Here is a 12,684-nt window from a genome sequence, read left to right on the forward strand (position 1 = left end):
GAGGGACAGTCACTGTAATATATACAAGTTATAGGAATATTGGATAACAATGACCTAAAAATTTTGTTCGCATGAATTTATAGTGCCAGCATGTCCTCTTTTTATTCAAAGTATTGAATCCTAAACAAATATCAGTAGTTTTCATACTTCAGACTGAGTTGTGTAATAAAATCTTTTGACCGCATCAATCTAAACTGACCTTATTTGCTCTTTCTTTTTGCAAATCTATATAGCTGTACAGTATTTCAGTTATAATTTTAGATCAAGACGGACTGTAATATACAAGTTACAGCAACATTGGAAAACAATAACCTAAAAATTTTGTTCGCATGAATTTATAGTGCCAGTATATCCTCTTTTTATTCAAAGAATTGAATCGTAAACAAATATCAGTAGTTTTCATACTTCAGACTGAGTTGTATAATAAAATCTTTTGACCGCATCAACCAAAACTGACCATATTTGCTTTTTTTATGTGAGTCTATATAGTTGCACAGTACTTCAGTTATATTTTTTTTTACTGTAGTATATATAAATAACTGCAATATTGGAAATTGAACAAACATCAGTAGTTTTCATACCTCAGACTGACTCTGTAACACAAATATGTGTCTGCATCAATCAAAACTGACCATATTTGACAGCATCAACCAAATCTGACCATATATGACTGCATCAGCCAAAACTGATCATTTTGCTTTTTTAATGTAAAAAAGTGCGAAGCGGGTTTTTTAATAGTGTGCACCATTTTTTATGTTCATGATGTTATTTCGAATAGACAGAAAAAAATGATAAGTCATTTCTTATAATTTAATTCTAAATTCCATTTTAAACCTTGCCAAACCATGAAAAAACATTGATGACATTACGGTCACATGACTAACTTAAGGAGCTACCATTTGATTTTTTTTTATTAGTCAGGATAAACTAATAAAAAAAAGGCAGGACCGAATAGAGTGAAAAATAATAAGGCAGGACAGAGATTACAACTAAAAAAAAAGGCAGGACAACATTTTTCATCCTAGCCCCCCCATAAAAATCAAATGGTAGCTCCCTTATGTCTATGGGAGCTGATAACACAATAACGACAGAAGACCCGTTACATCTAAACTTAACTTATTAAATAATGAACCGTCACAAAAAGTGACTTTTTAAGTCAGTAGTTCATGATGGTTTTTTTTTAAACAAAACTATTTAACGGCATCATCCAACACTCACATCACTGATTCATATACTTTATTTTAAAATGAAAAGTACAGGTATGAGAAGTTCTCTCCTTGGAAAGGTATTATACTGACTTTACTGTTAATATAATTTGAAGAAGGAAAATGATTGGTTTTGTTTGTAGCCTTACGTCCAGTGGCAAATATTTCATTCATGTTCAGATCGAGTATATTTTTCTGACGTTCCAGACTCCCAGATATTATTCATTATCGTTATGGATAAGTTTGGCAACGAGATAATGCAAATCTGAGACCTCAGTGCAAATGTACATAGTTTTCTTAGCTTGCGTTTAACAATACTGTGTTCATTACTATGATATCCCATAATTCATCCATTGTACAATTTTCGTTTGAACCTTTGTCAAAACAGAATCTTAAATCTTGAATGTAAATCCAACGCAAACAAGGTAAATTAAGATTAAAATTCCATGAATTAAATGCAGAGTTATATTTACGAAGAGACTGTTAAAAACGGGGAACGAAGAAACGTAAACAATGATGTTTCATTTGCAATCTCATAAAAATATTTCTCCAATGAGTTGGATAACCTCCTATCCACTTCGATATTTGTACATGTAACTTTTGATCAGTAAAAAATATAGGAACATCTGCTATTATATATAGTAAAGTAATTGGAACTGATTTTTTCTTCTAAATTCTAAATTGCCCTTTCTGCAGTGACGTCATTTAGAACTGTTCTACAGTCCTGACTGATTTAGTCAGTTCTGCCGACAGTTCTACGGTTAGAACTGATTTGGTCAGTTCTACCTAGAACAGTTTTAGACAGTTCTACCCTAGAACTGATCCTGACAGTTCTACCTAGAACTGATTTAGTCAGTTCTACCTAGAACTGATCCTGACAGTTCTACCTAGAACAGTTCTATGATAGTTCTAGGGTAGAACTGTTCTAGCTAGAACTGTTCTAGGACAGGTTAGAACAGTTCTATGACAGAATATTCTGACAGTTCTAATGAGAGGTTAGAAGTGATCTCCACTGTATAGTGTCAGTCAATTTTTTAAGTTTTATTTCACTTTTCACTGCTTCAACTTGATAATGAAACATTAACTATTTCATCATTCATCACATAACATTGAAAAGTGCATCGACCTGATGATGTAAGCCTTTTTCAACTGATTTGATAGTTTGTTCTCATGTTGTGCTGTTACACCACTGTTCCAGGTTAAGGGAGAGTTAAGCCCTCACAAACATGGGAAACCCAGCTATATTCTTTATGTACCTGTTCCCAGTTTCGGAGCCAGTAGTTCAGTTGATGTCGTTGGTTCCATAGGCGGATTTAGGGGGGGCCCAGGGGGCCCGGGCCCCCCTTTTTGGGAAAAAATTTGGTTGCTTATATAGGGAATCACTGAAGCGTGACTGGAGCGGGCCCCCTCTTAGGTCAGTCAGTGGGCCCCCACTTATGAAAATTCCTGGATCCGCCACTGGGTTCATGTCTATCATATTTGTTTTTCGTAATTTTTTTGGTTATAAATTATGCCGTTAGTTTTCTCAATTAAATTGTTTCAATTGTTTTTCATGTCGGGGACTTTTATTAGCCGACCATACGGTGAATATGCGTTTTTGTTCTCCTTTTGAAGGACGTACAGTCGCAAATAATTACATTCACTTTATTTGAACTTTAGTGGATAGTTTTTTCATTGGCAATCATACCACATCTCCTTATTTTTATATGGCATTGTCAGTTTTCCTAACAAAAGTCGTTGGTTCTCTTTGGGCATTCCGGCTTCCTCCACCATCAACAATTGACCGTCACGAAACACCACATCAACACATTAATGCTAAAAGTGACGTTAAACACAACTAATCAATCAACAAATTATAAGAAAGAAATAAATATTTAAGAAATAATTCATGAAAGCCACGATAATGGTAATTTGATTTAGAAGTAAATCTTAAGAAAACTTTGAAACTAAAAGTATTTTTTTTTAGGATTTTAGGTGAAATAAAAATTTAACAAGGATAAATTTAACTTTTTGAATATATCTAAATGCCTCATCCCTAAATGATAACAATAAGGAAGTAATCCTTACCAAGTAAACGTTTCGGTACTTGTTTTAGAATCGGAAAACAGATTTTATAAATGATTACTTTTTCCGGTCGTCAAAAGAGACGATTTCCGGCTACATCAAAGTTACATCTATTCCGCGAAAGTCTGTCGTTGTTTATTATTAATAAGAACCCAAAATGGAGTTAATTAACATTTTCTTAACTTTTATCGTTGTTTGTATTTCTTTTAAACTGGCGACTGGTGAGTAAATTAAAAGTATAATTACTAAGTTGAATTTTGCAGAGATTCTTAAGATGCACTACAAAGGATAGCAATTGGTACTGTGAATGATTTAAAAGTGTTGACAAACATATATATATATATATATAATATATATGAAAGCTGTGGGCTTCTTGTAACGTATTCAGATATGACAGTATTTTTCAATAATACTCTGAGAAGAACGAAAAACGGAACTGCTTTTAAAGAATTCACTAGTTTATTCATCGTGTATACATGAAGTTGGATTTACTGTCAACGATAACGTTTATTGTTAAATCCGACAATATATATATTGAGGGACCTACAAATAGTTGATATAAAATAATAAGATTTGGCATTATTGGAAATGAGACAACTCGTCACCAGACACCAAATGACGTAGAAGTTTACAGTTGACCGTTATCAAATAACCGTTTCACAAATGATATCGGATATGTTCCTTACGTTGTAACTACAATCCCCTTCCTTTTCATGGATGTGACCTACCGAATTAGACTATTTACCGGATTTGTCATCTTATAAGCAACACGATGGGTGCCACATGTGTAGCAGGATCTGCTTACCCTTCCGAAGCACCTGAGATCACCCATAGTTTTTGGTGGGGTTCGTGTTGTTTATTCTTTAGTTTTCTATGTTGTGGCATGTGTACTATTCTTTGTCCGTTTGTCCTTTGTAATTTTTAGCCATGGCGTTGTCAGTTTATTTTCGATTTATGAGTTTGACTGTCCCTCTGGTATCTTTCGTCCCTCTTTTACAGCATAGATATGGAATTAAAAAATCATGCAGCATTTTCTCTATTGGAATTCCACATATCTAAATATTCGGTTTACGAAAGAATTGCAATTGGACCAAAGAAGAAACACTTTATACCAAACTACTTTTCAGATGTTTAATTAAATATCTTTTGGTATATTTTGTCGCTTGGATGCTGTCTCATTGGCATAATACCTACCGGCTCCCGTATTAGCATTCTGCATCAATCAAGTTCTTAGTTACATTCCTTATAATTAATTTTTTTTAAGACTTTAGTGGTATAACCAACGAAACTCATTTAAACATTACGAGTCAAGATTTACGATCCCACAAAATATAAATTTAAATTTTTCACCTCAACGACTGGATTCATATGATACTTGAATGATATTTCCAGGAAGTAAATGCGTATTTGACGGGGTTCGTGTTGCTTAGTCTTTAGTTTTCTGTGTTGTGTCTTCTGTACTATTATGTGTCTGGGTTTTTTTTTCTTTTTAGCCATGGCGTTGTCAATTTTTTTCCCAATCTATGAGTTTGATTCTCCCTCTGGTATCTTTCGTCCCTCTTTTACACAATTATTCGAACTTTCAAAATTCCTTGATTTTTAAGTTAGATATATAGCACAGCTCTTACGAATTAAAATTTTGAATGCATCGAAACCGAGTAGCGTTTAAGTGCATTATTAAAAGACGTTGGACTAAATTTCAGGGAAATACAGGATCCCAATGAATGTTTTACTACGGTTGTCACCTATGAAGAAATTTCAAATCTTGTCAATAAAAAAATGAACGCAAACACCAAAAAATCACGAAATGGACAATGGGTGTATATAATAACCAAATGTATGACACCACTCTGTTCATATTTTGCACGTGGGAAACAAATCATAGAACAGCTTCGATAAACAGGCCCTATCTGAGTGGAGTCTTTTAATTGTTATATGCGCGAAAAAATCAAGTATACGTAATTGAATGAAGATTTTGCATTTATTTTTTCAACAGAATATTTAGTATACGTTTATAAAATGTCTTATCAGTATGGACGCTTGAGTTAAAGTCCTACTTCTAATATTTTAATTGTATTTCAGGTAAGCCAGATCCACCAAAAGATGTAAGAATACATGTTATTGGCAGAACAGCTAAAATATCGTGGACAATTCCTTCCAATATTGAAAGGGCGACTTATTCTAGGATTATTATTACAGATTCCAGAGGAGCCGATATATACTTAAAAGGATCGTCTAAATATAAAGATATACTACTTCCAGAAACAAGCTCTAAGATCGCCAATTTAAAGTTGTTTTCAGAATATAGTGTCAAACTACAATTTTTAAGTCCGTATTCAGAAGTCATTACACACAAGTTTTGGATGACAAGTAAGTTCTTTTACTTTAGGAATAACATAATTATTGCTGTTTTCTATGAAATAGTTGAATGATATATTATTTTCTTTTTCTTGTCTTTTTTTAGGGGAAGGGGGTAGTTATATTATCGAGACTGTGCCTAACAATTATTTGAACTGTTAAATGAATAACTATTGTTAACCGATTATTTTTTTTCTTCAAATTGTACAGATTCATTTACTCATGTGGACATTAAAAAATGATATAAGGTGTATTGTTAAGTCAATGTCGCACATACATGTAGTCTATATTATCAAGAGTACTGGTATCAATTATTTTAAATATAGTTCATATTCTTCCTGGTTTCTGTTTCTGTCGTAATTTCATATTTTATAGAAACATAGATTATTTGTTTACGTACATTTATGTTTTGAACTAATGAAATTCAATAGATCTTAATGGAAAAAATAGCTTTTTGAGGGTGAGTCATATTCCATGTATAATGGTTCTGTATTGATAATTGAAAAATAATAAGTAAAAATGAACCACTCTTTAGTCTAATATCTTTGTTTCGTAATGACGTGTAGTATTCATCATTTCGACCAGGAAAAGCCATCTTGAATTCAAAATTTCGTGTTCCCAAATCATTACGCAAAATAAATAAAACTGCATACCTAACACTACTATATCTGATGTTGGTACGAATTCCAATTTGCTATAGCTATATAGATTAGCATAAAAATAAATACGTAGACCCTCAGGAACCGAAATTTAAATATAGATATTTCGGGTTTGCGTATTTATACCGTGAAATTGAAAAAAGCTGAGAGGAAAAATATTTATTATATTTTGATTTTTTTTTCTTTTCTCCTGGTTCATGATATTTTTTGCCGGAAAACATGCATTTTGTTTCTATTGCAATGACTTCAAAAAGTATACTAAGCCATCTTGTCCCAACGGAAAAAAACCGCTGAATTTTCTTTAAAATTGAGGTATAACCAGCTGTCTTATCAAATAAACATAGTTAGATCATATAAAATGAAACTTGGCGGTAAAGGTATTCTGTTTTTCTTTTTAAACAATATAGTGTTAAACATTTTTTCGTTAGGCACCAAGGTTTTTGACAACGTTTCAAAAAGTATAGCCGTGTTGTCCCAACGTTTCAGAGAGGAACAGTATTTGTAACGTCACAAATGTGAAATGTCAAGATGCTGTTGGCGCAACAAGGCGAGAAATAGGAAGTTAACTAAACTAAGTCTCTGAGTGACTTTAAGATGAAGATCATTGTAAGCGTTGTTTCTTTGCTTTCTTTGCTTTTTGTTGTTCGTGTACTTATTTGTTTCATGAATTGATACTCATATCCTTTCTTTTCTATTATGATAAACTGTTCAGATGCATCTTGAGAAGGTGTTATGTAATTAAAATTACAATATTTTGGCTTTGACCTTTCACTCCAATAGTTATTTGACCTTTAACATTGGTATGACTGAAAGTAAAAAATCTCAAATAGTCATTGTCCGAATACTGAATTTCACAGCAGCTATTTAAATGCATGTACAAAGGGTAGGAGTGCCGCTTTTGTGATAGTATTAATAATATTTTAAAATCATAACAGATTGTATAGCTTTTTTATGCAGGCATTTTATCCTTGGGTCTTTTTTTAGGGATATTTTTTCTGATCGGTCGTTCCACTGTCTGTATCCCCTGCTCAGCTCTTAATAAAATTGTATATCGCTGCTTTGTGACGTCACATACGTTGTCCCATCATTAAAAACTTTGACCCTGGCATATCAGCGATGTCTTGATCAAGTCATATTCCAGCTTGCTGATGAAACAAAGATTGAAAACACTTGTTACTATCATGCGAAATACACTAATACGACCTAATAAACCTATTATCTGGATTTATGTTTAAACCCATTTCTTCAGACGACAATTGATATGTCATGTGACTACCATTTCTAAGCATTTTTGGTGGGTGTCATTTTGCTATAATAATCAAATGTGCAATTTTCATGTTTCGAAATTTCTGACAAACAGGTTCTATTAATAGTAATTTAAGAGTTACGTCACTGCGTCGACACTTTAAATGAACAAACTTATCTAGCCTGGTATCCCGGTCCGATATCTAGCTGTGCGTTACTGACAAGATTAGCCAGGACCCAAGGCTACAATCTTATCGTACTATTGGTTGATTTATATTGATAGTTAGCACCATATGCTGTTATATACATTTAGTTATCTTTTTACTAAATATATTTTGAACAACAGACTTAAGTAAAACAAATAGGTTAACCTATTTTATTATCTTTAAAATAGTTATAGGAACTGAAATAGGGCTTTAATATTACATTTACTCTGCGCAATAATATATTAATACACGAATTACTTTGATAATATTTTGATATATAATTTACTGCTGTAACCGAATAATACCAACACAGAAATAAATTTCTACTTTATGAAGTCCAAGGCTTGTCAAGATATGCATAAATACTGGATCTAGATATCACGCGCGCGCCCTCCGGTGAGATTGGAGCAGAGAAACACCCTCTCGTTTAAAAAAAAAACCAACATGGATTATCTATTAGTTTAGGATGTTCGCTGCTCTGTTACAAAATAACGAGCTATTTAAAAAACTGAAGTCCGTCATTAATTGATAGACAAAAATGGAGATAATATATATCTCTGATTTTGAGTAATTTAAAGTTCCTGAAAATATTGTTGGGAACGATTCTTTCTAGATTTTTCATACCTTTGAAATTAACGATTTTTCCCTACAAAAGTCATGAAAAAGCTAAATCGATTTTATAAGATCTAAAAGTCTTTTGTGCTATACGTAATCAAATTATGACAAAAATAGGGATATTAAGCATGACATTATTTATTGGCATAAGATGGATAAAATCAGAGGATTCAGAATATCAGACAAAAGTCAAAAACGTGAATTAAGGTCAGCGAACTTCTTTAATCACTTTTTGGAAACCGAGATTACGGATTATGATAATCCAAGATTACGGATGTGGAATCTGAGATCAAGGATCTTAAAAACAAGATCATGGTTTGGAAACCAAGATCATGAATAATTTGGTTTCCGGATGAAAGTGAAAAGGAGTAGGTCCGGTAAGGCCTGATTTCGGCCTCAATTTTCAAGTTCATCTAATGAAAAATTTTAGACGCTTTTTAAACACTTAAGTGTCTAATTCAATTGATTCAATTAGTTTATGGGAAAGATTTTAGCTGATTACGTCATTTAAAACGCTCCGATTCAAGCTTAAATTTGAAAAATCTATCAAATATGCCAAAAATCGTCACTTTTCAGATGGTTTTTGTCAAAAATGAAAGTGGCCGCATCCGTGTTCATCCTCAACCTTTATATATATTATGTATTATCATAAAATACAACTTACATTTCAATATTATGGATGAACACGAATGCGGCCACTTTCATTTCAGACGGAAACCGTCTAAAATTTAACTAAAATGATCAAATTGTGAAGATTTCAGTAACTTAGCACGACTTAATGATGCTAGTACTCAATATATGTGCATCGTATTGTCAAAAACAGCCCATATTTATGTAGCAGAAGCATTCTACTTTTCAATAAATATCTTAACGATTACATATTCACAATTTTCTAAAACTGCTATATTTTGGGGCCAAAAATGAGTCTAACTGAACCTACTCCTTTCAAAAAAAAAAAAAAAAAACATGATTCCACTTCTTACTAATAGCAATGATTAAATTTGAAGGCACTGGCATTTTCAAATACACATTCATAATAATTTTGTGACACTGAACTTGAAACTTTTTAAATTGAATGTATCCTAACAGGGTAAACATGAATAGTTTCGATCACCACATATTCCATGAAAAATTATGTAATACAAAATCGCATTGAAGCACAATATACGTGTTTTAGGTAGTATGTTTTCTTTTTCCATCTTGTATTGTAAATAAGATGTTCAATCAAATTAGCAAAAGTTGATGAGGAATGCAGATAACTAATGTTAATTTTCATTTGAAAGAACAAATTCATAAGATTTTAACTTCCAGATATTAAAATTTATAAAAGCGTAGATTATTTTTCCATTTTTTTATGTTTTTAAATTGCAATTTTAAAGGGGAGTAGCACTTTAAAATAGTGCACTTTCTTAAAGAATCTACATGAAGTTTGCTATTTCATATTTTATCCGGAAAAAGGGTACTCAGCTGTAACCCTCTCTTTATTTTAATCTTCTCAAAGCAATCTTTTATTTAACAATTATATCATTGAGTTAAGCTACTAATCACATAATAATGACTTTTCCTGTATAATTCATACACAATGTGTCATTTTTGTCATAACTTCCACCCTGAGAAAATACCCGGTGACCTATCATTTTTATTATATTTTAAAACAAATCAAAATATGTACTACATTTGGCAAAGTATGAACAAATTCTATCATTTTTTTTATGTATACTCCAATTATTTCATACCACCTTAAGATAATCAATATAGAATTATACAGCTGTGCCACCAGAATAGAAATTCCAATTCATCTAAAGTTGTGATGTATTATATGTATAGAATGGTGTGTATGGGCTTGAAGAATATGTAATAATTAGAATAGAGAAAAATTGTCCAAAAAATAAGGAACAGAAACTGGGTTCCTAAAATATATAGAATAACTCATAAAAGTTAAAGAATAGTGTACACATACACTGATTACAATATCCACAATAGAATTATCAAGTATTTACAGAATATCCATTGTTTCTAAAGATTAGCAAATGAAGCAAAAAAGTATAAAGGTCTATACTAAGGAACACAGAAACGAAGACTCCTCCTCCCTCCATCCCCGATCAATACCCTTGTATAAGGGTGTATGATATGTGAAACAATGTACATGTACAAGATAATATGTTTTGTTACCACCTTCCTTTATCTTGGCCAGGACCTTTAAATCGGAACAAAGAAGTATTATGAAAGGAAGTGGCAATGCTCCCCTTATACCTAACGTTTCATACTTATTTTTCAAAACAAAAGAAAAGCGAACTAGGATTTAAAAAAAAACCATAATGTTCATTTATTGTCGACTTCTTAGTCAGAAATAATCCTGTGTCCCATCTTCTTACACGAGACTGTTCATGTGAGTTTATTAAAAATGGAACCTCATACATTTGTTTTCTATTCATTATTGCTACAAATAACGAAAATTGGTTGGAACACGTGTAAAACTTACGTGAAAGTGATGGAAGCAAGCCGTAGGCATTTAGTACAAATAACAACAGATTACTATTTCTTTATAATTTCAATACAGCCCTAACTTCTGAAAACATGAATTCACTGGAGTCTATGGTTATTACAGAAGATGCTTTTTTGTGTCTTTTTTATAGAATGTTCAGTACTTGATTGGTATGGAACCATATTGACTAAAAAAATGAATGAACGATTTTCAAATCAATACACTTTCAAGAAAAACTTCTGCGTGTCGTACAGTACGCGTTCAACAATTAAGGTACTCAAAATATCCAAAAAGTATAATTAGTTTTTCGATGTGCAAGTCATGTCAACAAATTCATATCCTTGGGGTCTTTATTTTATTTTAATTTCAATTCAATGATAAAGAAAGCCTTACACCGCTGGGGGAAAGCGGCTGTCCGTAACTTCCGTGTTATACGCTGTCAATAAATAAAGCAGCATAATAAAGTATCGTAAAAGTACTTTCTTTAAATTTAAAACGTAAATATATTGAGATACTGAAAACAAACCCTCTCTTTGTTTTTCTATCATAATAATAACAGTTTTCTTTAATTGGCATATAAAACGGGTTTTTTTTAATTTATTTTCAGATGAGCTAAAACCACCTCAAAATGTCAAAATAAATATGATCGGAAAAAATGCTACAATCTCATGGACAATCGCAAAAATCCAAGAGGTAAATACTTCGGTGATTTCTCTATTTGATTCAAAAGGAGACAAAGTGGCAATCGACTCATCAAAGTACTATAAGTATGTAGAATCTCCAGTAACAAGTTGTGTGCTTGTCAATCTAATGTTATGCTCAGAATATGTTGTCAAAATAGAATACATAAGTCGAGGAGTGTGGTCAGGCGTCACTGAACAGAAGTTTTGGATGACAAGTAAGTTTTATTTTCTGGCTATATTTATTTAAAATTATTGTTGTACATTTAACTTCCATAGTCTCAGGTTTTTTTTCGTTATCGTTTTAATAACATGTTTCTGTTGTGATCTTTTATGATTTCTGATTGGAGGATTGCAAATGCAATTGTTTAATTTACTATCGTCATAAGAGGGTGATGTTATATTTGCAATAACAGCTTGCAAAAAAAAACTTCGAAGCGCACGCAGTTTGCTGCTTAAAATGTAAACGGTATGTCATGTCTTGCATAGCACTATGGCTTTGTTGTTCTTTATATATGTGTATCTAATATTAATCCATTCCCTCTAAACACATAACTGTGTTTATTCGCACATGTTGTCCTAAAATGCATATATTATCCCTTCTTAATAAATGTTCTGCAAAAGAATTTGATTTCATTCATTCGAAGATAACTTTCTTGTTGATCGATGAAGCATTTTCATGTAAAATATTATTATTGAATGATGTATAAAATGCAACAACCTAACTTAATAATTGCAAAAGAAAGGCGAAAGATCCCAGGGGGATATTATAACTTATAAGTGGTCAACGAACTGACGATCATATGTCAAAAACCAAAAACGACCAAATGACAGTTTACATACATGTAACACAACATAGAAAACTAATATTTGTGCAAAACGATCCATATTAAATACAAAAAAAAAAACTGGATAACTAGTCTTATTTAGACAAAAATTTCATAATTAAAAACAAAATGAAGTATTTAGATATAACTGCTATTGCTGACAAGACGTATATTTCAAACCATAGATCGTGCATTTAGATAAATACGCTTGGTTCCTTTTTACAAACAAAGTCAATAGAACAGAGGCATGGAGACTCTATGAATCGGCGCGCGTTACGTTGACGCGAATTCGTCCTACGTTTCCGCGGGGAAAAAAACATACGTTTGCACGAAATGTACT

General features: G+C 32.1%; 1 protein-coding gene across 1 annotated transcript in view; it reads left to right on the forward strand.

Moving 5' to 3' along the window:
• Positions 1–3,355: 3,355 nt before the first annotated feature.
• The window catches only part of LOC139523771 (neural cell adhesion molecule 2-like), a 54,985-nt gene continuing 45,656 nt past the window's right edge, over positions 3,356–12,684 (forward strand). The window contains exons 1-2 of the mRNA XM_071318020.1: positions 3,356–3,490; positions 5,352–5,639. Of these exons, the coding sequence (XP_071174121.1) occupies positions 3,427–3,490; positions 5,352–5,639 (352 nt within the window). The 5' untranslated portion in view covers positions 3,356–3,426. The remainder of the gene's footprint in view (positions 3,491–5,351; positions 5,640–12,684) is intronic.

Source organism: Mytilus edulis, chromosome 5 (genome assembly GCF_963676685.1).
Source record: "Mytilus edulis chromosome 5, xbMytEdul2.2, whole genome shotgun sequence".
Lineage (NCBI taxonomy): Eukaryota > Metazoa > Mollusca > Bivalvia > Mytilida > Mytilidae > Mytilus > Mytilus edulis.